We start from the raw sequence: 26,813 nt of genomic DNA on the forward strand, positions 1-26,813 counted from the left end.
AAGGAAGACACAAATAATGAAACTTAAATCCCGCAGGACACATGAAAATCGCTTCTGGAAGAGAAGGGTGGAGGAGGTGAAGCCAGGGCTTGGCTCCGTTTCGTCTCACTCCTTTCTCGGTGCTGTCTGCATGGGACCTGTCCTCGCATTCGTCACTCTGGACAGAAGCGCAGAGCCCTGGATCGGCTGCATTCACCGCTGCCAGGGAGCCTGGGGGCAGCGCCTGGAGCCGGGCAGGTGGACGCAGCTCTCGTGGGGACGCCGCTAAGGTTTGCACAGGGCAGCATCACAAAGGGCTGCGAACGGAGCAGCAGCCAGCCTTGCACGCCAGGGGTGTTCGCTTTGGTTTGGCCGTGCGGCTCCAGGGAGAGGAACCCTCCCTCCACGCTCGCGCAGGGCGGGCCCTGGACCAAGCACGGAAGGCCAAGTCGTGCGCTTGGAGCCTCGCGCCCACCTTTGCCAAGCTCCTGCCATACGGACTCAGGGCTCTCCAGGCACAAAGAACACACCGGCAGACGTTCAGCACGCCACACAGGTCAGACCTCAAAAGACCAACCCTCAAGGACTGTGCTGCCTGTTTTTTAAAAAACACCACATCCCCCATCAGATTTTATGGAACCTGCTTTGCTCCTGTTCACCCTTTAAACCTGTGTTGGAACCTGCCCCTGTCATCTGGGGATGAGGAATGTGTCTCTTTGCCAGAGGCTATCTACCCCTCTCTCCTGCTCCCTGCCAGCTCCCAGCGACACCAAGCTCAGCTCCCTGGGGCTGCCTCCTCTTCTGGCCTCGGGCCGCACGGCCAGCTGCGGGAACACCTGTCGGCCGGCCTCTCCCACCCGCTTGGGTCGACGTCACAGGCGCCCAGCCTCGCCACGCCTTCTCTTTCCGGGCTCATGCTGGGGTGCTCCGCTCTCCCCACGAGTTTGTCTGCCGTACTTCGTCCCTAATGATAACAAGGCTGGACTCAGGTGACCATGTGCAAACATTTCCTGTCAAGTCACCTCATTTCTAGGGCTCTGCCTGCCGCTCCCATAGCTGCTGTCACCACGGATGCTTGGTCTGAGCTGCCACTTCCAGCTGCCCAGTCAGGTCGGTTTGTGACACTTTCAAAGCAAAATGCCGAAGGGTAGCGCCCGGGGAAGTGGCCGTGTGGCTTGTCCACCTCTGGGCTTACTTCTAAGGAAAAGATGGTCTCACACATCTGTGTATTAGGAATAAGACTTTTTAGATTGTTCTAGAACTTCTGGACTCACTCTTGTATTCCTTTTCACCCTTGAACATTTATTTTTTAACTTCTATATTTAGTTTCCTGTTTCTGCAGTAAGAAATTACCATAAGCTTAAGTGCCTTAAATAACACACATTTGTTTCCTGACAGTTCTGTGGGCCAAAAGTCTGACGCAGGTCCCGCTAGGCTAAAATCAAGTGGTAGTAAGGCTGCCTTCCTTTCTGGAGGCTCTAGGGAAGAATTTGCTTTTTTGCCTTTTCCACCTTCCAGAGTCGCCGACATTCCTTGGCTCATGGTCCCCTTCCTCCCTCTTCAGAGCCAGCAATGGCACATCTCTGATCCTTCTTCCATGGTCATATTTCCCTTTGACCATAGCTGGGAAAGCTTCCCCATTTTTAAGCACAAAGTAATTAGATCAGACCCATTCTGACCATCCAGGATAATCTCTCCATCTCAAGGTCTATACTCTCATGTTTGTAAAGTCTCCTTTGCCACGTGAGGTAACATTTGTGTGCAGGTATCTTTGGGGACTCATTATTTCATCTACCAAAACTTCTATTTCCTCTTCTCCCTTTCCTCCCTCTCTTTCAAAACATAAATTCAACACTGCAGGTCATTTTGAAAATATATGATGGGGCCAGAGCCAAGTCTCATGAGAAGATGATAAAGATGGAGTAAACTTAGAGGCACCAAAAATAACCCTGTCCCTAAATAGCTGACCAACCAGCCTGCTACCGAGCCTGACACTCACCCCACAATTAGATCACAATTAGAGTTAATATCGTCACTGAGCCATTATCTTCAAAGTGCCATTATAATCTAAATGCCCACCTAGGCACAATTAACATTATCTAGTGACTGTTTTATGCCAGGAAATTTAATAACTTTACTCTCTTTGAATCTTTTAAGGGTCCCTGATTCGGACCAAATGAAGTCCCTAAGAGGTCAGGTGCCGTGACCAGGGCCGCAGAGCTGGTGAGGGATGAAAGGAATCAAGTCAGCCGGCTTGACTCAAGCTTTCCTTTGACACCACACTTCCTTCCATACGCTGAGCAGGGAACGCACACTTGTCACCTTCAACACATTTGCTGTTGTTGCTATCTAATGCATGTGTTACATGCATGAATATATTAATATAATTCCAGAGACCAGGATCCTGAAAATATGAAACATAGGTTATGCTAGTTTTGAGGTGCTTTGAGCTAAGTGAAAGAAAAGATATGGTTAATGGGGCCAAACCAATGGAGGGCCGGTCTTCGTTGGCCCAGAAGAGGCAGGCGTGAGGTGTTCTTGGTTCAGCAGGGTCACAGCTGGCCATGGAGGAGACATCAGAAGGACACGGGTGAGGAAGCACCAGGTTTCAGGATGAAATAAAACTTGTAATGGGCTACCTATGACTATCTGCGGCTGTGGCCCAAGAAACTGAGTATCATGCAATTCTCAACTAGGATTCCTTCATTTTCAGGGTCTCTTTCATCTTTCTCTTATCTTTTCTCATAATAACGATTTTTCACAGAGTTACTATGTTACAGCCTAGATTAGGGTATGTGAAAAATGAAGTAATCCAAAGATGACTCTCCCCCATGCCAAATGACTACATAAAGAAAGCTAGTACACGTCATTTGGTTTGTATCACATATACATTTGTCAGAAATTCAATTAACAACATTGAATGTTATGATATGTGAGATTGCTCATATTTTATGCAGATAACTCCTCTTTTAGGTTCAGAGTTTAGTATAAAACCCTTTATTAGGAAAGGAGGATCTTATAATTGTACCCCTAAGATAGTGGGACAGAAATTACTTATATCAATGCTGATGTATATTTCTCCCTGAAGCGTTTTTAAACTTACCTCAAATATAACCTTGCTCTCTATTAATTTCTGGTCTATTTATATTAGGATTTAAGTCTTTGCAAACAGCGAGAGGAAAAAAAAAACAATACTACTTTAATCACCTGAAGAGGAGGTAATGAGAAAAGCTGTGACATACCCAACTCAATCTTTTCAATAGATGTGACCACTTTATTTGAGAATGGAACTGATTCTAAGGTACTCTCACAATTCATAGCACCTTCATCTCTTTACACGAACTCAACTCACACACTGCTCTCACCGGTCCTTCTAGCACATGCACGGAAACAAACAAAACAAACAAACAAAAAGCACCTGAAAGGTATGTAAAAGAATTCCACTGTCTCCTGGCAGCCTTGACTTTTACTCCAGCAGTCACTGCCAGCATTCTAATTCAGCACTAATGCTTCCACGTTGCTAAATACAGCTTTTAAGTTTCAGGTGACCATTTTTGCTTCCAGGTTTAACAAAACTCAGGGAAATGGTTACAAAAGCTATCGAACTCAAAGAGGTGGGTGGGAAGATGAAAGAATGCATCAGGGCTGCTGAGACAGACTGATGTGGTATCTTTTCTTTTTTTCCCCATCCACATGGACAATATGATACTAAGTGGGAATTAATATTATCAATATATTCAGATCCAGACACTGGGCCAGTCTTTTATCTAATAGCTCTCCAGACTGTGTAGTTCTGACCCCCGAGAATGAGTGCTGCACTGAGCTTCCCTCTCTGCCCTCGTCCAACCTTCTGTGAGGGTTTCTGCAATTCAGAAAGAATGCCCAGTCCACAGCAGTAACTCTAAGAAAACATCAAGTCTGGGGAGGCCCACTTGCAGGCATCACTTGCTAGCTGCAGACAGAGGTGGTGGAGGAGTTAGATGAAAGCCCAAACAAGGAAGTCGAGCTCCTTTTCATCAGAGCCCAGACTAGGTGAGAAGAGGCTGAAATAAAAGGTTGGAAAGGTAAAGGACAGCAGCTGAGGGAGTGTCCCTCGAGTGGTTCCACAGGTGTTAGATCATTGCAACACATGAAGGGGCTGCGGTAATATCAGGGATTTGGGGAGAGTGGGAGAGGCTCGGAAGAAGTGCTGTGTGAAACCTCATGAGTCAAGGAGAAATACATAAAAGGACTGTGGAGAAGCAGGAGAGCCACAGCTTAGGGCAGATGTCTTGAGAGTATAATGGACTCAATCAGGAATTTATGTTTTTTTTAGAGAAGCTCAACAGGCCGCAAGTAGACATAGAGGGCTTGTTCAGTGGAGGTCATATGTAGCTATGGAAATTAGAAAAGGCTGCAGCAGCTTTAGATGGCAAGAGATTTCTGAGTGGAAGTGCGTTCCCTGTAGATACGGGTAAGAGCAGATGAAGGTTTGTGGACCAGGAGACCAGGGACAGTTGACAGAGGTCTTCCTTAAAAACAAAGAGCAGCTTACGTGCACCTTGTGGGAGAGAGATGGAAGGTCAGATGCTTTCACAGGTAGAGACCTTGGCTGGTGGAGATCTTGGTGCAGTTCCTACTGAGGATGCAGTACATCTACACTAGTGGGTAGATGATGAAGAATGATGTGAAGGTTACTAGATTACATTTAGGCAAAGGAACTGTGAATAAGAGGTGACTTTGAATTTGAGGGGGATGAGGGGAATAAAGGGGCAAGAAAGACCACGAGGCAGGTACTGCTAGAGTGGAGATTTGTACCAAGGGGACTCTGTGCTGAGGAACTGAAGTGGGTAATGGATCACAGAGTAACAGAATAAAGAAAAACAAAGCAAAAGGCCAGCCCAGGGGTAGAGCGACGCCCCAGAAGTGGTCAGGGATGTGAGAAGTATTGGCACTTTTCCTCTTGGCCTTGCTGGTTAGGGGTGTCGTCCTCACTGCAGGGACTGTAAGTGATACACGTTAGTTGGGAGATCCAGCTGCAGTTAATGTGAGCAGGTGAAGGAATGGGTGAGAAAATGGTTTGAGGATACAGGAAAGTTTGTCCTAAGTAGGATTAAAGTTCCAAAAAGACCCCTGAAATTGTTTAGTATAATAGATCTTAACCTCGGTTGCACAGTGGAATAATCCAGGCAGTGCTCAAACAAACAAAAAACCAAACCCAGTACCTACACCGATCAGATCAGAACCTTTGGGTTGGGACCCTCAAACAAGTCTCTTTTTAAAGCTTCCCAACTGACTCCTATGTGCGCTGGACAGAGAATTATTATTTAGGATTTAGGACGAGCTTAAGTGAGGAGTGGGTGGGCCTGAAGGAGGACGTATTTGGAGAAGAGACGCAAAAGACAGTATTTAGGGGTAAATTAGAGGAGCAGGGCGATGGGAGAGAGGCTGGTGGGAACATTAGCAGGTGAGGTGCCAAGAAGGCAGAATTTAGGTAATGAAGGGCCTTTCTGAGTTAATCGGCCCCAAAGTTCCAATTCAAGCATTGGCATGAAGCAGTTTTGGCTGGACTGAGCTGTCTCTTCGGTATGCTGGTTTACCTATACCTAGGATTTTGGTATTTCTGCATTATTAAACGATCATGAGGTGCAAGAAAGCCTTATCCATTATTCATGTTTCTTTCAGGCTAAGTGCTGTATCCCCAGATGCCGAGAGTTTATATATGTCTATTTGGAAAGCACTGACCATGGTATAAACTGCTCTTGGGTTGTTTTTACTTCTTAAACCTGTTTGTCGGTCTTTCTCAGTGTTGACCATTTGCATCTCTTTTCACTAATTAACAATCAAAATTATTTTATGAAATATTACTTTTTTTGCATGGATTGTATGTCTGTTGAGAAGAAAGGTCGAGAGTGACTGAGTATAAGAACTATTTGTGTGAATATAAAATGTGTATCAGATATTTCAAATATGATGTAGATCTACAGATGCTTTTTGCAATGATTTTTCTTTGAATTATTAAAAAGATTTGCCTTAATCAGACCCCATGGCTCGCCTACAAATAGTTTTTCCTAAGAAGGATTTAAGCCTACGATGATTTCTATCCAGACGGTGCCTTCAAAGTATCGCCTTTGCAAGGAATACAAAAGAAATAACCTTAAGCTTTACACTAGAGCTGTGTGTTTGCATCATTTATTTAACATCAGAAACTCCTACAGGTTCAACCATCAAAAATATACCCAGGGACCGAATATGTCTCATCTCCTCCATGGACACAACCTGCAACACTCAGTTTTCATGACCTAGAACTATTCTCTGGATGGAAACTCCAGAAGGAAATACCCTGAATTTCAGAAAAAAAAAAAAAAAAATTCTTCTCTTGGCTTCCTAGATGCATCTTTCTCCTACTTCTCCCCTTCCTCCTCTGGGTACTCCTCTTTCTGTAGCTCTTTTGCTGGCCGCCCCCCTCCTCCCTTGCAATGGCAGGGCCCCCCCCAGTCCCTGTGCTCTAGGGTGTGGCCCTCTGAGCAGCCCACTTTAGAAGCAGAGTCCAGACTACAGCCAGCTGCCCGGGCGTGAAGCCTGCTTTCTCCACTCCGCAGCTGTGTGGCCTAGAGCAACTTACTTAACCTTTCTGTGCCTTGCACATCTGTAAAATAGGGATAATGGTGTCCTACAGGTTGTTGTAAAGATTCAGTGAGTTAAGAAAAGATACTTAGAATCTTGCCTGGCACATAAGAAATTCTCTGTGATGTTTATTAACTTTATTATTATTTTCTCCCTCTACTCTCCCTTGATATTCTCCTCAATCGCCATGGAGGACAAATATCAATATTATATAGTTGGTTCCTGAGTCTCTGTCTCAGGAACTGCTCTCTGTTCAAAGAGCCACCCCTATATTTCTAACTGTCCATGGGGCACCTTTGTCCTGATGTCTAATCCATACCTCTGACCCAGTATTCCAAAGGCCAAGTCACCATATCCACAGTCCAGAGCTACCTGCCCCCGAGTTTGCTCCTGTTACCTAGAGGCACACTTGATCTTCTGCCCCGCCCGTTCAGGGTTAGTCACCAGGGCCTGCAAGAGTTACTTAACAGGGCCTTTCGTACCTGTTCCCTTCCTCTAACTCCTCTGTCTCCACTCCAGCTCTACCATGCTTTTCTTGACTCGATTCTTTCTTTTCACTGACAGCAGACTAGGATTTCTAACATGTATTTCCAGTCACATCTATCTTCCAGTTACATCTCTCTAGTGGTTCTCCATTAACTCAAGAAACTGAATCTCCACTCCTCTCTCCGGTTGTCAAGGTCCATCCCCCAAAATCTCCTATCAATCATTCTAGGCTTTCTGGAAATAACATGCCGCGTAGAATCTGTATTTACTGTTCCGTTTGTGCTTCTTCATGCTGTTCCCTTCACCCAGAAATCCTGTATTTTTTTCCCCATTATTGTTGGTCAAACCCTGCCTTCCTTTAAGGTCAATCTCAAATGTTAGCTCCTTTTCAGATTTTCTCAAAATAATATGATGCCTCCTTCTCCTGAATTCCCACAGAACTCTGCATTCATCTACGGCATGTATCACACTCTGACTTGCTTCGTAATCCTTTGCGTACTTCGTTCATTCCTCTTTCCAGATCATAACTTCTTCAGAGGCACTTAGTATATCCTTTAAAGCTTCAAATGGGGGAAAACGAAAGGCAATGATAGCACCAGGAATTGAGCCGATTTATTCTGTAAAGCAGCGGCCTGTTGTCCAATGCTAACCCTCTTCCTCACGGTCCTCATAAAAAGAATGGGAAAGCATATAAGGAAGTTGCACACAAGAGGAACATAGAGTGTGAGCAATTATGCCAGTTCCTTTTATAGGAAGAGCACAGCTGAGATAAACAAGGAAGCAGATTACTTACCATCCACAGGTCTCATTGCCAAATTCTTCCACTTCTAAATTTTTCATTAAAAGAAATCAAGGAGGGTAAACAAAAGTAGCCCTCGGGAGGAATCAGCATAATGGAAACAGCTTATTTATCAGCATGGCTTCAAGAAATGTCTAATTTGTTTTTGTAACTGCCATCTTTTGGGGCCGGACACTTGTGTTCACGCACCTGGGTGCACGTACATAACGCATATCGTCTCTAGGTGTGAGGTGGGCGGGTCAGGCTGGAGTCACTTACCTTCAGGGCATCCTGAGTGTCATCCAGACAGTAGACTCGGAGGCTGTACTCCAGAGAAGTGCAGCAGAGTGGCCCGAAGATGGCCAGCTTCAGGCGCTTTGCGGCTGCTTTGGTGGTGGACTGCCCAACCAGGGCGTAGGTGCCAAGGTGCTCGGAGAGGAGGTGGCAGGCCTCTGCGTCCAGCTGAATGTAGCAGGGGGTGGTGAAGTTTTCCTCTCCGACCACCACCACATCCTGCAGGACGAGAAGGAAGGGGCAGCGGCTGAGCCTCCTGGCTGCCATGACGGCGGCCAACAGGGGCGCACAGGGCAGGACTTCTTCTCCCAAGTTCTGATTATTCCTTTTCCTGCTCCTTTTTTCTTTCTCTGACTTCATTATACTTCTATCAATATTTCCATTCTTAATCATTCTCTCCCTTACTTCCCTTGCCTTTATGCTGATAACATGCTTTATTTAGAAGATCTTCATTTAGTCTTTTTTGATCTTCTAAGAATCTACATTGCTGGAATCTACCTAAAATTCCAAAAGAAATTTATAAGTTATCCTCTTAACTTCAGCATATTTGAGTTGATTATCTGTTTCTGATAATTTGCTTTAATCTCTAAATTGCTAATTTCATCCAAAAGTACTATCTTATTGCAATGTCATTTTAGCATAGTAGTTTTTTCCCCCTGAAAATCGAGGGGTTTGAAAAGAATTTTTAAAAAAGAATTAGGGAAATTAAAGAATTATGCAATACCATTCTACTAAGTTCTTCCAAACTCACCCATCAGTTACTTTCCAAAGTAATACACTGCTTTTCCTCATAATCTGGGCTCTTGGACTTTGCTAAAAGCACAGTATGGCAAACTCTATCCATCTGACACATTATTTTTCTGTTTATTTTTCATGTAAGCCTTCAAGCAGTCTCGTGTTTTAGATTGTTAACATTCAGCAAGAAATAAAAATAAGTGAAACTGATGAGTTTTATAAAAATAGTTACTAACTTAACTAGGTTTTGATTTAACCAAATGACTCAGGCCACAGAAGAAATCATCTGAAAGACCAAGCATAGAATCCATAAAACAAGGGTCACAATTCCACGTGCCTCCCAGGGCAGAAAGGTAATAGGGATGTGTGAAGCAGGTAGGGCAGAAGATAATAAGGAGTGGTGGAGACTGTGGTGAAGCAGAGCACAAGCCTGTCTAAAGAGCTCAGTCTCCGCTTGGCTTCAGCCATTGCGGCCATGCAGGGATGGGCTCTCAGTACTTTAACTGTAAGCATCTTTGCCGTAGGCATTTTTGCCACATAACCGATTGGCTGTAAAGCAATTTTGCTGTAAAAGATGAAACAGCAATAAATAAAAGAGGGACATGAACAAAAATAATACAACATGAAAAATGAATAACAAAAGTAAAAAGACTTTATTATGAAATACAAAATATTTTAAAACATTTGAAATGTGTGTAGATTCATGGCAGTACTGTGCAAACAAATGATTTTTTAAAAAATATTTATTTATTTATTTTTATATTTATTTTTGGCTGTGCTGGGTCTTCGTTTCTGTGCGAGGGCTTTCTCTAGCTGCGGCAAGCCGGGGGCCACTCTTCATCGCGGTGCGCGGGCCTCTCACTATCGCGGCCTCTCTTGTTGCGGAGCACAGGCTCCAGACGCGCAGGCTCAGTAGTTGTGTCTCACGGGCTTAGTTGCCCCACGGCATGTGGGATCTTCCCAGACCAGGGCTCGAACCCATGTCCCCTGCATTGGCAGGCAGATTCTCAACCACTGCGCCACCAGGGAAGCCCCCAAATGATTTTATTTTGTGGGCTGTACCTAAGCACCTGTCTTCAAAGTCTTGCATTTGTAGTATTATACATATTTTTGCGTGTTGATTCAGCTCCTCATTTGGCATTCCACTTTTCTTTTTTGCTAAAATTTCTTCTTCATTAAGAGAAGTATCAGTTTCCACATACTGGGATGCATATTTATAACTGAGCTTTGTATTATGCTGTGAAAGCCTCTACACTGTTCTTTGTTCTTGGTACATATTGTTACATGTCCCTTGACAGATGTTCCAAAGTTCTATGGGACATGTGGGCTCGACTCTGTGCCTTTTTGGCCGCTGGCCTCTTTCAGATTTATGTAATATAAATATGGTAGCACCGTGTCAGTGGAGAGATGAAACCAAGCTGTCAACCGGTTGAAACCAAACTGTCCACCAGTTATTTTATCTTTTACAGCAAAATTGCCTTAAGGCCAATGAGTTATGTGGCAAAAATGCTTGTGGTGAAGATGTCTGTGGCAAAGATGCTTACAGTAAAAGTACCAGGCATGGCGGGAATGCAGGCCCAGTGAGGACACAGCCTTTAATTTTTCAAGAGAAGTTCTAGGTTCAGATTATTATGTGAAATCTTCCAACTTTTAACTAATTCAAATTTAAAAGAAAAGTTCATTTGGGAGAAATAAAACCCATGTGTGGGCATGATTCAGCCTCTGCATTAGGCTACTTAATCTCTGCAGAGGCAGCAACCATAGCTTCTCTGCTCATACTGCATCTCAGTGGGCCTGGTGAACAAATGGTTATTTGTCACAAACAGGAACAAATGTTTCATCATAAATTGAGTCCCTGGGGCTGGACAAAGCTATGAAAGGAGCCCCCTCAGGTAGCTGTTTATTAGTTTAGGCCATGCAACATCATCCAAGCTAAAGTAAGGACTGTGTTTTAAGAGCATCCATGAAATCATTTCTTCAGCTAAACCTGTACCCAAAGATAAAGCTTAAACTGAACTGGAAAGGAGAAAAAAGGAGCTCAGCACCTCCACGTTTATTCCAGCCCCAAAAGGACACCTGGAGAGAAGATGCTTTCTCCAGCAGGGCAAGGGCAAGGCTCGAGTGTCATTTCCTGATGGCAGGTTACAAAAAATCTCCTAGAAGAAATGGTGGAGGATAAAGATGCTCCATTGCTCCTGTCACAAATAGAAGAGTGTTTTCATAAGGACTTCCCTCTTCTACTCTTCACATCTTTTTTTTCTTTCCCTCTTATTATTGTTGTTATTGTTGTTATTACTCAAATCCAGAAATAGGGTATTAGGGTAATAGGCAGAGAATTGTGCAAACAATTTAGGATCCCCTGAGATAAAGACTTTGGGATGTTTCTGAGATAAATCATTTAAACTTAAATGGAACTGAAGTTAGATCTGGTAAAGTCCACTCTTAACATAATGTATAGATAGCCCCAGACTTCAATCCAGGACCTCTGGCAATGAGTGACCCTTCACCTTCATGTGGCCAAGAGGAGAGCACATCCATATAGAGAGGACACTCCAGGTAATCCCAGGTATGCCCTGCTATGCTTCTACCTCTACTACCACTTTTTCCTAAAATATTAGGGGTTTGAGTCTTCGTGCATATTTTTTTTTCCTAAAATATTTTTCCTAAAAGAAAAATACTGAGCGACCTTCCCTGGTGGCGCAGTGGTTAAGAATCCGCCTGCCAATGCAGGGGACATGGGTTCGAGCTCTGGTCCGGGAAGACCCCACATGCCACGGAGCAACTAAGCCCATGGGCCACAACTACTGAGCCTGAGCTCTAGAGCCCGTGAGCCACAACTACTGAAGCCCGTGCTCTGCAACAAGACAAGCCACAGCAATGAGAAGCCTGCGCACCGCAACGAAGAGTAACCCCCGCTCTCTGCAACTAGAGAAAGCCCGCACGCAGCAATGAAGACCCAATACAGCCAAAATAAATAAATAAATTAATTAATTAAAAAAAAAAGAAAAATACTGTAAGTAATCACAAAATATATCCAACATGCATATTGGATAATTCTCTTTATAATGACTACACAAATCATTTTTTTTTAGGTATTAGGTATAAAATCTTCATGGTAAATATAACAAACCCTTTTGCACTTAATTTCAGGTGCTAACTGCAGGGTTCTGATGTAAAGAGGCTCTGTTTAAGGCACTGTCCTTAAGAAGTTCTGATGGCAGCAGTTACAGACAGTCAAGTTGCCAAAGACATTCTTCATTGTACTGGAGCTTAGGATACACCCTTCCCGTTTTGCCAGGTTAAGTTCAGACCTATACTCCTGGGACCTGTTAGCAAGTGTCTTAACATTTTCTGACCCAGGTGCAATGTTTCTCTACCTGAAAATTAAAATAATAATGAATGAATGAATGAATAAATAAATATATATAGTTTCCCTTCCCAAGATAGTATGTATATTCAAATGGGACTTACGTAAGACTCTTAAGTACACTTTCCCTATGAGTTAGCTAATGCTTGACCATCTTTCTCTTTGTGCCTATCAGTCAGTAGATAAAACACTGAGGAACCAGTGTCTGTCTGTCTCCCCCTCACCCCTCTTTGTCTTCCTCTCTCCGTTCCTCTCTCTTTCATTTTGAGTATAAGCTAAAATTCCACTCATGTTTTGCTTTAAAAATAAAAGCCTTCCCATAATTGCCCTTACTTATCTGCATGGATTGCTCCTGGGTTCTATCTTTATCCCAACAGAAGCTCACCTCCCACTGTCCCTGTGCTGCCTGGTTCTTGAGCTGTATCTTCCAGTCCTCGGTATTGGGATCTGCGCAGTGATGCATAGTGAGGATGACGGGGCGGGTCAGCAGAGCTCCTGGAGGCCCACAGCTCACCACAGGGGTCAAGAGCGTCTGGGAGTCCTCCATGGGCGGCCTAGGAGGAGAGCAGAGATCTGCGTCATGAAAGTTCCATAGGATTTACGTACTACGTACTCGCCGAGATTTCAGATCTAGAGTTGCACAAATAGCTTCCTCTTGGAGTTTGTTTTTTTTTCGGTCGGGGGCAGGGGGCAGTGGTGGGGCTGAGGCAGAATTAAACGGGAAGACATGCACTTTATACCAAGACTTTGATCTCGCGAGACTTGAGGTCTTTCTAATAATAGTGAATCTGCCTGCATATCTTTGATCCCTCCCTTCAGACACAGGTCTGCCTTTGCTAATTTCCTCTGAATTCATGTACTGATACTTTCAGGATGGAATGAGAAGGAACAGGGTCCTTATGAAGTTACATAAGCATCTGTTCTGATAATACTTGCCAGTCGTTTCACAGAGTTTTACATACTTTCGTGTTTTTAGGACCTAAGTTGAAAAACACTTCAAAAAAATCACTTTAGAATAAGGACAGCCTAGAGCTAAACTTCTTCCAAATGACTTTCAGGACTAATTCAGGCTAGTATAGCAGATTCATTTTTTTTCAAACATGACCAAGAAAGAATGTAGAACTGTATTTCTATAGCAATTTAAAATGATGTTTCTCTACATGTATACTTCATACTCTGAGAATTTGGGTGGAACGAACTTCAAAGATCCAAATTCTTTATTTTTACATATTTTTTTAATTGCCTTATTTTTTCCCCAGTAAGATTGTAACCAACAGCCAATGAATAAATTAACCCGAGCTGTCAGCTGATATGTGAGGAAGTGGCCCCAAAGTGTTGAGAGGATTGCCCCAAGCCTCACAACTAACAAGCACTGGTGCTGAGACTAAAACCAATGCCTCTGCAAAAACAATACAACTATGTTGTCAGAACAGTATGAGTTAAGAAATCCTGGACTCACAAAATTTTAGAGGAGGAAGGGCCCTCAGGGCCAGCAAGCACAGAGCTTCTCTACAAGATGCTGACAGGTGGTTAGTGCTTTAAACTCATCCAAAATTGCAGTCCACTACTGCTGAGGGGTCAACTCATCTATTATCAACTCAATACTTAGAATGAATACAATCTGTCTTCCCGACACTTCTCTCCACATATCCTGACCGGCTTTCTCTCCACTTTGGCATGAAAGAGCCTCTCAAGCACTTAGAGATTATTACGGTATCTCTAAAACGTCATCTTCTTCCAGATGAAACAGGCTCAATTTTTGCAATTTCCACTAGAAAAGCATGGTTTCTTGATCTCTCCCTAGAATTCTATCTTTATTTTCATAGAGATGTCTGTCAGTGTTTCACTGTCTTCCCTAGAGTGAGGCATCTTGAAATGAGTGTAAGACAGTCACCCCTTAGTATCCATGGAAGATTGGTTCCAAGGACCGCCCCCCCGGGCAGACACCAAAATCCCTGGAGGTTCAAGTTCCCTATATAAAAGGGCACAGTATTATAGAAAACAGCATATAACCATTATAAAATTTTTATAACCACTTATAACCAAAAAATTATATAACCATTATATAAAATGGAATATAATCTATGCACATGCTCCCACATACTAAGTCATCTCTAGATTACTTATGACACCTAATACAATGTAAATGCTATGTAAATAGTTGCCAGTGTGCTGCAAATTCAAGTTCTGGTTTTTGGAACTTCCTGGAAAAAATGGTTTTTTCCAAATAGTATTGATCCAAGGTTGGTTGAATCTGCAGATGTAGAACTCACAGATACAGCAGGCTGACTGTTCTCAGGTATACAGTATAGGGGGACTACAGTTTTCTCTGCTTTGGGATATGTAGTTATATCAGTGCCTCACAAAATTGTTGCCTTAGATTATTCTCAATTATTTATAAATATTATTTAGCAGAATCGAGTTAGATGGGAAGATAAGAGAGAACATGATTAAACATGTCCTTTATAAAAGGAGGCAATGAAGCCCCAAGAAGGTTAAGTAATTTGTTAAAGCTAACCACTATGTATTCCTAACATGAAAGGCTCTTCGTCTCTCTTTATAGGTCTGTGGTTGCAGTGATGGCTTTTGAACCTATACAGAGAAATTTATATTTAGCCATCTAATTTCACTTTAATTGTTTTAGGAAATTTTTCAGGTCATCTATTTCTTAATGCTATGTCTTTCCTCCACAGATTGGCTATCTCTTCTAGTCTTTTATCTTCCATAACTTTGATATGCCTGCCATTTATGTTCTCATTCCAATCACTGGTAACACTGTAATACAAGAACAGGGCAAAGACAGAGACCTTTTCAAGGACACTACTTGAAACCTCTCTCTAGTCTGACATCAATACTTTGAGTTTAGTTCAGTCAAACATACACCCCTTAAAAATGTACATTGTCGGGCTTCCCTGGTGGCGCAGTGGTTGAGAGCCCGCCTGCCGATGCAGGGGACACGGGTTCGTGCCCCGGTCCAGGAGGATCCCACACGCCGCAGAGCGGCTGGGCCCGTGAGCCATGGCCGCTGAGCCTGCACGTCCGGAGCCTGTGCTCCGCGTGGGGAGAGGCCACAGCAGTGAGAGGCCCGCGTACCGCAAAAAAAAAAAAAAAAAAAGTACATTGTCCAGTTCATATCTTTCCATTTTCCATTTCATTCACATGGATATTATGAAGGTCATATCAAATTCCTTTACAATCGCCACAGTCACTTGAAATGAACTTTCCTCTAGTCTTTATCTATGGTTAATATATAAATACTACATAATCTAGAAGTTAGCTTCTATCTGTGGCTTACCCTCACTTAACACTCAATGAATGACAGAAGCTGTTATTATTTTTTTTAATATAGTTGGAAAACTATTCTCCACGGATCTCTCATGTTTCTGCATGGTCCCGACTGTCTTTTCAAGACAACTGTATAGCAATCTCCTTGGAAGATAAAGGTAGCGCTTACCTCTGGAGCAAATGGCAGACATGTCTACTTCCCATTATAAAACCCTCAGGTTCCCTAAACTCAATGGTATATTCCTGGAATGGAACCACTGAGTGTGTAGATGTCCTCTGTCTTTACATCACCCTTTGAGAACTTGGGAAACTGGCACAAAAATGAAATATTTTGGATAGTGCTATTGCTGTGAACAATACAGTATCCTTTGTCTCTGACTCAGGAATCTTGTGTCATTCATCAGCATCTACAAAACTGTGGCAGCCTACTTGGTAGGTCACAAGTAAGGTCATATCTTAGAAATTCCTAAGTTCTTGGTGATTATTATCATCAGTTCTAAGAACTCAGTTAAAATTTGGCATATTTTCCCCTTAGTAAAACTTGGCTATCAGTGCTTCTTCTTTTATTCTAAAATTTCACTAGAATCTCCCAACCTGTGACTTTCTTTTCCTCCTATTTAGAAAAAATTTTTTTTAAATTATCTCTTTTTAGTCTTTTAATATCATCTCCATTCTCACTGAATAACATAGTTTTATTAAATCTAAAGTTATCAAAGTACTTGGAAATGTACTTATATTTGGAATTATAAGGTTAGTGGCAGCTTGAGAACTCATTACTATCCCCTTTTGGTTTTCACCTCCCCTTAATGCAATGTGTTCTCCTTTGTTCCAGTCTGAAATTCATTCTCTTAGAACATGAGTGAAGTCTTGCTTTCATTGTGCCACAGTTGATATTACACTATCTGCCTTAAACAGTAACTATACTCTTGTTTAATTCTACTTTTCCTACCAGGGCAAAAAAAGCATTGGCTGCATTTTCCTGAGCGCTACCCTTACCTTTTAGTTACAAGTGTACCTTGAGAATGAGCATTAAACTTTTAAAGAAAGAGACTAAAGTGGAATCCATTTCAAGTGGTCCTTGCAATAGAGTTGGGGATTGGAAACATCTGTCTCTCAGTCGGCTGTTAGCAGCCGGTGCTTGAGGCAGTTGGAGGAGGGATTCTTCTCATCACTGAGCTGGAACAGAAGGGAGAAGACTCCCTGCTGCGCTGGGGCGCTGTCAGACCTGCACTCCCCTGGCATGCAATATTGATGGGCGCCATTCTTGGAGGAGGGATAGCAAGGGAAGGAAGGGGCAGGAGGTGTCAAAAGAATTTATTAACCCAGTGAGGTGCAAGAATGTAATGAATAGGGAATTGGTGATGTGGAATTCATAACAGGGAATGGAAAACAAAGAAGTAATAATGATAAGAATCTTTTTGGGTTTTCAAGATGAAAGAAGTAGCACTGAAATTGGAAACATGTCCAAGCATATATGGAAGGAGCCACCTAGGGAAGGTTAAGATTTAACTATGTGAAACCAAAGGTCAGAGCGTTTAAATCCACATTTCCTTTATTTACATAAAGGGAGGATATTAAAATACATAAAACAAAAATAGTATAAAATAAATATTAAAAAATCTGTTTTATGTTTTTGCAGAGAAGGGCTTTACTTCATTATGTCTCATGTGTTTTCTAAGATATTTAAGCAAACATTCTGTAAATATTAATTGCAGATGATATGGAAATGAACTCAAAGCAAAAATTAGCTGCAGAAACAGCAATTAAGTAGAAATCCAGTAATGAACAATGATTAAAGTTTTAAAGGCTTTTCAAAGTCCAACAAGGGTAATGTCACGGTAAATGCTGGATGGGTTCTGAGGACTCTAGGACAAAGCCCTCGAAGAGGAGTTTTAGTTTCCTGTCAGATTTTCTTATCCTTTGCTTGCTGTTATCAGCGAGGCCAACTCCTCCTACACATAAGTGCGCAATTCACAAAACCTTCATAAAAGCTGTTGCATTTGCTGCCCAAGGCACACCTGTTAAGGTAGTCAAGATAAGTATTTATATTACCGTTTTTTTTTTTTTCCCAAAAGAGGAAACTGAAAGCTAGAGAAATTAACACACTTGCCCAAAGCCACAAAGCTAGTCATAGGCAAAGCTAGGATCCAAAGACAAGTCATTTGGTTTCTTTCACACAGTGGTATATTCTGGGTCGCTTATCTAGATTTACGGCCTTGAGAAATTTCTGTGATCTGTTTGCTAGAGCAAGCTCAAAACTGCTTCTTGAAAAGAATCTTTCTCCATCTACCTCTGTGTAGAGACGAGATGCCTTCTATTAACACACATGTCTTTTGTCAGGTCCCTCAGGATGACAATCCCACCCTGGGCTCAGCTGCCTTTTAAAGCACACAGTTTCATGTCTAACCAGCAACTTGAAATACTTGCACTCTAGGTATCTGACAAGGAATATCTAACTCACTTGGTATCAAGAGATCAATCGAGCAAAAAAAAAATATTTATGGAAGCCACTCTGAAGGGCGTGCCCCCATTTCCCCAGACAGACCAAAATGTGTCCCTGGATTAAGCCTGAACAGCTAAATATTGTGCCCTAGATTGAACTGCTGAATCCTTGTGGAATTATTTTACTGAATTTATCCCTGGGCTTTATATTATCTACTCACACTGAGGGAGACTAACAGAAGTAGCCCTATGAAGCTCACTGCTATTTTGATCTTTTAAATGTTGTTCACCGTATTAAAAAAAAAATTTTTTTTTCTGTATGAGGAACCGAAGGAGAAATAATTGAGCTTCCTCCAGGCATATTTTTCCCTTTTGGACACATGGATCTTATAACCTATCATGTTTCCCTCTTGAAAGCTTTGAAATAGTAAATTCATGACCTATGAATAAGAAATATGCTGGGAATTCCACCAAATATTTTATATTCTAACTGCTCACCTGAATTTATCTTATCTTTCTAATCTTATTTTTTCTATTTTCTCAGTTTTTAATCCACTTATTTAAAAACAATTTTCCTCCCATTGAAAAGAATCACCTTGAATCATTTCTTTAGAAGTAGAACTTCAATAAATAAACACTGCGGAGAACAGTGAGAGAATAAGATTTAAATATATCTGGATTCCACACCCTTCCGCCCTCTACCTTCAGTCTTTTTATAGCTGTTACTTCAAACAAGAAATTCAGGACTCTACCTAAAGGGATAATATCACTGAGTTTCACTGAGAAATAATGTCACCTACTATTATACAAAGTTCCAAACAACACATTAAAATAAATGAAAACTTTCTGCTATATGATTACATACAAAAGACATTTTGGCCCACTATCCTAACATTTTACTTTATTATTTATATTCAGTAAATATGATGATAGTCTTCATTGCCTCACCACTAACTAACACCTTAAACACTTCCTACTGGGATTTCATCCTTTAAAAGAAAATCCTAAAGGCAACCAATGTCCTAAAGTTGACGAATCCAATAATTTTAAAATTATCCTTCTCCTTCTTTACAGTTCAATTTTAGTAATACCTCTGTCAATCACTCCTCCATCTTGAAACTCTTTTTACCTTTCATTTTTTCCTATTATGATTACAATCATTCCGTCTTTCATTCAAAAATATTCATTGAGAAGCAACTATACATTAAGCACCTTGCTAGATGCCAACTCTATTTATCTGCCTTATCCTTTCACGTTCTATTTAGTTTTTGCCCATCACACCCAAACCTTAAATAAGAATATTTCCCAAAGTTCTTTCCCCAGTCCTCTTCTTTCTGCCTCTGCACTTTTTCCCTGGAAGATCCACTCACTGGCGACTTCCCATTTGCGTCTCCAGCAAGAATCCTACGTCCCCTTTCGCGCACGCTGTGCACAGCTAAATCAGAATTTGTCCTTTCTCTCCTTGAACCAGTTGCTGCTTCTGACCCCTTCGTATTGCTCTCACAATTTTCTCAGTGCCCAAGCTTGATTCCTAAATACATTCTTTGTGTTTTGCCACACTTCTAATCAGTTGTGAAACACTTTTTCTTCTGAAACATATTTTTCTTTCCATTCTCCAGACTCAGGCCTGGCTCCTTCCCCGCACCCCTCACACCTTGATTATTGCCATGGGCCGTCCAGGGCCCCCAGCCTTTGGCGGGGGGGTCTTTCTGTTTCCTCTACCAGTTCACCCTACACACCATCACCACATCAATCTTTTAAAAGCACTGTTATTCCTGCAGCACTTGACTGCTCAAAGACCTTCCATGGTTCCCCACAGTTTATATCTGGAATGTCTAAATGGATTTTTTGGCCTTTTGAGAAAACTGCTAGGCAAGTACAGAATACAGAGAAAGAAAAAATTAACGTTCATATCTTCAATTCGTTTTTCAATAAGAAATGATGAAAGGCAAAATTTCAGTCTGAGTCAGATTCACTTTTTTAAACTGCTGCTGGAAACAAGGCAAAAAGGTCCATGTTAGTGCCGTTAATTGTGGGAACGTTATCCACGGGGGTGGGCGGCGGGGGGGAGGCTTTGCAGCCTTTCCAGGGATGTGTAAAAGCAGAAGAAGTAGAAATCACGAGCGCGGCCTCACAGCTCAGATCCCTTTTGGTCAGAGACAGCCTGTCCCGTTTCTGCAGCTCATTCAGGCTGCTCATCTGCCACCCCGTGCTTTCTCTTAGAGCATATTCCGTAATGATAAGGCCCCCTCTTGTCACATTCACTTGCCACATGCAATTAAGTTCACACCTCCCTTTAGACAGTTCACAACACCAGATGACTAGCTGGATACCATCCAGCTGGAAAAACACCCAGTTTTGGATGCAATAAAGGCAATCAGAGAGAGAGAAAATGGAGAAAAACAATCAGAATTTTCCTATAAATGCCTTGAAGTAACATATCTCCTGTTGTCCTCACAGTGTCTTCTCTGAAAGAAGTTCTAAGATCAGGTGAGGCGAGAAAGGGTCTTTGGTGAGCAATAAAAAGAAACTGTGTCCCACAATGCACCATGACAGAAGGCGGAGGCTCTGTTTGTGTACTGGGTGCTGGGGAGGAGGGACGGCATGCCCGCAGAAGAGCTTTTCGAGGAGGTAACCTGGGTGTGAATTCTGCCTTTCCTCAGTTGCTAACTGCGAAAGCTTGGCTATGTGACAATTTCCCTGAGCCCTAGTCCTTTCATCTTCAACGGTGGAGCTCATCCTAACTTGCAGAGTTGTAGTGAGGAATAAATGAAATTAAAGTTTACTGTTTTGTTGACTTCCTAGACTTAAGAAAATGTTAATGCAGTTAAAAGTATATTGTGTGTGTAGATGTACACTGTAAACAGCACCAAAATATTGAGGCAGAGCATATTCTTCCAGTATTCGAAAACTATCATCAGACTACCCAAAGGATTCACTCATGTCACTGACAAACAAGTGAAGTTCCAAGGTATATCTTTTTTGTTTCACTTTGGTCTTAAATGTAAAAGAAAATAACAATGAACATGCAGGTCAGAACTGCCTTTGCTCCTCAATAACATAAGAAATTCTCTGCTAAATCAGATAGTAATAAAGCATTTATTCATAGCCTGATTTTGTCAAATTGTGGCTGAATTATAACCATAAAAGAGTTTGGCAAAACTCAATGAAAGCCTTCTGGGAGAATCAATTGACTATATGAAATTTATAATAAAAAGTATTGTATATTTTATCATCATTTGTCAAAAAAAAAGTATGCTGACTATATGGTAGCTATGTTTTGTATTATTACTATACCCTAAGACAACATTCTTGTCATTGTGTTTTTATAAGAAAAACGTATCTAGTTCACAGTAGAAAATTAGTGGAGAGGACTTTCTCATTTATTTGAGACAGTTGTCTTTTGTTTGTTCCTTGTTTCATGGTCTTCTGTGCGTATTTTCTTTTGAGATCTTGCGGTTCCTCTAGCTTCATTTTTATAAACAGAACTTCTTTGATGCACACCAAATTTAATAGGCTAATTCCCTCTGCACCTAACTTCAGGTGGTGGGCGTAGCAAGAGTGATTTAGAGTTTCCTTTTCTTTAAAGTCAAAGGCAGGGGAAACTAAAAGCAGAAGTGTCTGGCTTTATCAATTTCCTGTTTTCTCCCTCCTTCATCCAAAGTGTAAAATTATCCTGGTCAGGGTGCTGACTAAATTGTGGGAAGAAAAATCATATGAGGCACCTGAGTGCCCATGTCTTTCAGTTGCAGCATGCCCTGCAGCAGCTCCTTAAGGCTTGATCTTCAGCTAAAGAGAACGGTGATCAGATGAAAAATAAGAGACCATGAACACCTCACTACAGTCTCAGCACAAAGCACAAGCCAATACTCATTTCTGTTTAAACAAAACGTCCATGTTGGCAAAAGGCCTTGAGGGATGGATGTACTTAGTTTAGTGCTAACCTTGACTCTGGACAAAAGAAAGAAGTAAACAAAAATATAAAGGGATCTTGGAGTCCGCTGATCTTCATTTCTCCTGCTGCAAAAGAAGGGCACTCTGAGGGCCTGTGAATGTTACTTTGCATTGAGAATGGAAAAATGAATATTTGATGTGAGCAAATACAAGCCTTTTTGTGATTTTCTGTTGCTCAAATTTAAGGCACATGAATAATGCTCAAGGAATTTTTATTATTTTCTTAGACAGGCTAGTGTTTGTGTAGGTGAAAGTACACCACCTGAAGAAAACAAGGTTCTGGCTCCTACAGATTATAAATACCAACATCTCCACCTGAGAGCATAATGGAAGAGCTTTTCAGCTACTGAAGAACAAGACTAAAAAGAGATGTTTTTCTGAGGATGACGCAGGGGAAGAAAAAAGGTATAATGCCTTACAATGATAACCTAGTTCTACATGTGTCACTCATGCTTTGCATTCAGAGCCCAGGGCAGAGGAACCAATGCCTTTCCCCTTAGGAAGAATAATGATAATTACATGTAAGGATCTTCACGTCACCATCATCTCTTATTGTAAGATCTCAGTGCACTTTAGTAGCATTAATCAGTCAGGCCTATAAAGCACTATTTAACACACACACTTTATGTGAGAACTAAAGAAAGACCAGAAACAATCTGTTAGAAGCCAAACTGAAAATTGAATTTAGGACTTTGAAACTCCTCTTGTTATTTTTACTTAAAGTAATTTCATCTCTACGATTATGACACATTCAAAATAGCCCTTAGAGTCAATCTAGTTTTAATCAACCCCAGATCCATTTAGAAATATAGATTTTATACGTGCCAAACATAAGAAGGAGGTCGATAACACTTAAAAGCTACGAGACAGTTCCCAAAAGAAGAATCTGCAGGTGAGAATAAGGTGCTAGGCTGAGGTGGGGGTGGCAAATCCGGGATTAAGGGGTTGTCTAATTCTCTGTGGCCTTTAACCCTATAACGGCAACAGGACAGATTCCTGAACCAGGCCACATGAAGCAGACGCCTCTTTGCACCTCTTGCACAATCTATGGATCACATTTCTGGCCATTTTTTTCCGTTAATATGGCCACATTTCCACTTGGGAAAAGATCTCTGGCCTTGTGCCCATATTTGAGATCTGCAAAAGTGTCCGGGGCTTCAAAGATAAAGAGAAGTAAAAACTGACCTTTTACAGGTCTCGGTGAAAAGGGACATGCCAGAAGCAGGGCAATAAAGACAAAAATATGTTGGGTTTATTCTTTCTAATGTACAATTCTCCTCCAAGTCAGACACTGATAAAGTCAAGTGCACCAGAAAAAGCATATTTACCTCATATTTTCCTTCCTGTGTACCGTCACATACATTTCGTAGACTCTCCCTTGGGGAATGGCCCCAGCGGGAATCAGCAAGCTTACTCCTGAAGAGCAAAAGAGAAAAGCCGTCACATAAGACCTATGAATCAAAAGGGAACTTCACAGAATGCCTTTGAAGCAAGTGAAAAGGAATGAGGAGATTCTGAGGCCACACAGCCATAATCCTGCTGCTTTTTCTCTCTAAAGACATGTAAATATTCGTACCTGCCCTGCTTTCCTTCCTTACTGGCCTTATTTGTTACCACAGCTCCCTCTGAACTGTTATGTAATTACTTAAAGGAATGATGTAATTTTTAAACTCCTGTTTTATTTAAGGAATAGACAGATGGTTTCACTGTTGTTTTCCTTGTAAAAGGAGGGGAAAACCAAAAACTGCTCTTAAAATCTCAAACAGCTGTAATGATGTATCATTTCTAATTAAAAAAAAAAAAATCCCTGCAAGATTCAAAGTCAGGGAAATGCTAACCTCAACAGTATCAAAAAATGTTTATTTCTGAAGTATCTGGTTAGCATCAGTGTTTTCCTGCAACAGAATAATAATTGGTGAAGAACTTCTTTCATCATACATAACACTAGAGAGTGAACACAACTGCTAGTTTTAGTCACAGCAGGTCAAGCAAGTTTTTACTTAGTTGCTAATTGGTACACTTTGTAGGACTATTGGATTGAGCTCTAAATTAACTGTGCTGATAGCAGTGGTTTGCAACTTGAGCTTGTGCCAAAATCACCTACAGGTTTTGCTAAAGCACAGATTACTGGATCCTACGCCCAGAGTTTCTATTCAGAAGGTCTGGGGAAACTGTAGCTCTGACGAATCGCCAGGTGATGGCAATGACGGTGGTCTGTAGACCACACTGTAGGAACCATGGGCTTGCACGCTGTGGTGTCATCAGAGAGTGATTCTCGGTGGGCAGCAAATTGAAGATACTTAGCTCCATGATTTCATTCTAATAAATGCTGTTAATTTCAACTCAATAAAACTTCACAGACATGATTGTGAGGACAGTATCTTGCATGCTGTGAATGCCAAGGAGTAAAAGACAGCATTCTTGTCTTTGAGTAGCTTATTTAATTAGCAAGGCAATGGAATACGCCATATGAGCACAAGACAATAAGGAACCTGCCCAACCACGTTGGAAAGTCCCAAGAGTAAAGGACAGGGCTTCCCTGGTGGCGCAGTGGTTGAGAGCCCGCCTGCCGATGCAGGGGACACGGGCTCGTGCCCCGGTCCGGGAGGATCCCACGTGCCGCGGAGCGGCTGGGCCCGTGTCCGGAGCCGGTGCTCCGCAACGGGAGAGGCCACAACAGTGAGAGACCAGTGTACCGCAAAAAGAAAAAAAAAAAAAAAAAAAAGGAAAAATGATATTCCATTAAATATTTCAATTTATTAAAATATACTTTTAAAGATATGGGGTGAAAAATTGCCAAGGTGCTGAAATGGGGGACTGAATGAGAGGAAGAGTCAAAGACAAGTTCATATTCAGACGTGAAGACCAACTGGTTCTGTATATTACTTGGCTCTGTGGCTGTTTACAAATTATATTCTCTTCTTATGCTACATATAAACCTTAGTTCAATCAAATTGTTTCTTTTTACTGTGTCCACAAAATAATCTGTCTGATACAAAAGAGCTACTGTACATTTACAGAGGAATCCATTAAACCCTCTCATAACTGAGAGTTCCCAGCCCATTGCTACTACTGATTAATGAATACCAACCTTTAATCAAACATTATGAGTCACTAACTTCAGTTCACTATTTAAGAGCATTATGGGGCTTATGCTCTAGAAGCAGATAACTAAACAAACTGAAAGCTGAGTAATACTACAAAAAGACACGTGATGAAGCTGTGATTCTCCGTAGATATATCAGAGGTTGGAGTGAGTACCTTATAAATACCTTGAGCCTGAAGACAGTGTAATAGAGAGTTAACAAATGAAGATCTGATGTCTATTATCACGTCCTCTGATCATCTAAAAATTTGTATTCTGAAGTACTGCTTCCTGTAGGAAATTGGAACTGAACCAACTGATATGTTTTCTAATTAATTTGTCCTTTTAAAGTGTGATGACAACAGTGAGGGCTTCTGGCTTAATGTTGCCTTCTGAAGCGCTATTAAAAAGAAGGTCAATGACAGTTCTAAATTATGCCTCACCAGAAAGCTGTGAGTGTAATATTTCTAGAGGAAGTGTTTTCAGAGTTGGTTGGAGAAAGATAAACGGTTTTGCTGATTTCGACTAAGGTTATGTGTGGTTTACACTGAAAGTAGATTTGGGTTAGACAGGATACATTTAACTTTTCAGGCCTCATGAAAACAAATAATAAAGATTTTGGCACAAGAATAAGTTTTCAAGCTCTGTCTCTGCAATGTAAAGACCTTTAAGAATTACCTGAATTGGGAATGATAAGGTGACCACCAAGGGAGTTGAAGGTGCCAAATGCAGTGCAGGATGGGTCCGTCTGCCTTGCTAGACTCTGATTCTTCAGGTTGAGGGCCTCATTCTCCAACAAGGACTGGGTCATCTGAGGGGACAGCTTTGATGCAAACTCAGAGAGGTCATCTTGGGGTGTGACAGCACCTGAGGTATTGTACACTTTGATTTTCAGGTTAGGCAGTGGATCCAGAATTGGAGAGTTGGTCATGGGGATTTTGTCCGAAACATCATGCAAGGCATAAACGGGTCCTCTGTACATGGCTGCAGCTGACGTGAGGTCTGGGGGTACTGCCAGGAGATCTGAGTCAGAAGCAGAAGGAACGTCCATTTGCATTCTTCATTCAGGCAACCTACACTAGCCAGACGCCCCCCGACACTTTCTGAGCCAACATCAAAGCAAGTCAACAAATATTAGCACTGGACAGACTCTAAAATTCTGCTGAGAATAGGGCAATCAGATAACTAGGATCTGTTTTATTATTGGCTACAAATAAACAGACAAGTTCATTCTGTATTTCGCCTTGAAGTCTACTTATTGTGTCTATGGTACTTAGTTATTTCAACAAATTGGATTCGTGACCTCACTAGCTGACTAGGTAATAGTTTCTCTTATCTCTACTGGATTTGGGTTCATCTGTAGACCACTGTATTCATAGCAATACAAGATGTCTTGTCAAAAGGAAAAAAAAGGAAACTCAAGAAATCAATCAATCAAACTGTGTACTCTTCAAATAAAAGTTTAAAAGTATGACAGAGAGGGCTTCCCTGGTGGTGCAGTGGTTAAGAACCCGCCTGCCAATGCAGGGGACACACGTTCAAGCCCTGGGCCGGGAAGATCCCACATGCCGCAAAGCAACTAAGCCCGTGCGCCACAACTACTAAGCCTGCGCTTTAGAGCCCATGAGCCACAACTACTGAAGCCCGCGTGCCTAGAGTCCGTGCTCCACAACAAGAGAAGCCACTGCAACGAGAAGCCCGCGCACCGCAACGAAGAGTAGCCCCCACTTGTCGCAACTAGAGAAAGCCCGCGCGCGGTAACGAAGACCCAACGCGGCCAAAAATAAAATAAATATATATTT

The 26,813-nt window shown here is 41.9% G+C and overlaps 1 protein-coding gene across 1 annotated transcript in view; it reads right to left on the reverse strand.

Moving 5' to 3' along the window:
• UNC5C (unc-5 netrin receptor C) overlaps positions 1-26,813 on the reverse strand; it is a 416,430-nt gene that overhangs the window by 15,441 nt on the left and 374,176 nt on the right. The window contains exons 9-12 of the mRNA XM_024126662.2: positions 25,690-26,034; positions 23,255-23,342; positions 12,631-12,799; positions 8,129-8,362 (exon numbers count right to left, since the gene is read on the reverse strand). Of these exons, the coding sequence (XP_023982430.1) occupies positions 8,129-8,362; positions 12,631-12,799; positions 23,255-23,342; positions 25,690-26,034 (836 nt within the window). The remainder of the gene's footprint in view (positions 1-8,128; positions 8,363-12,630; positions 12,800-23,254; positions 23,343-25,689; positions 26,035-26,813) is intronic.

This window comes from Physeter macrocephalus, chromosome 7, assembly GCF_002837175.3.
Source record: "Physeter macrocephalus isolate SW-GA chromosome 7, ASM283717v5, whole genome shotgun sequence".
Taxonomy (NCBI): domain Eukaryota; kingdom Metazoa; phylum Chordata; class Mammalia; order Artiodactyla; family Physeteridae; genus Physeter; species Physeter macrocephalus.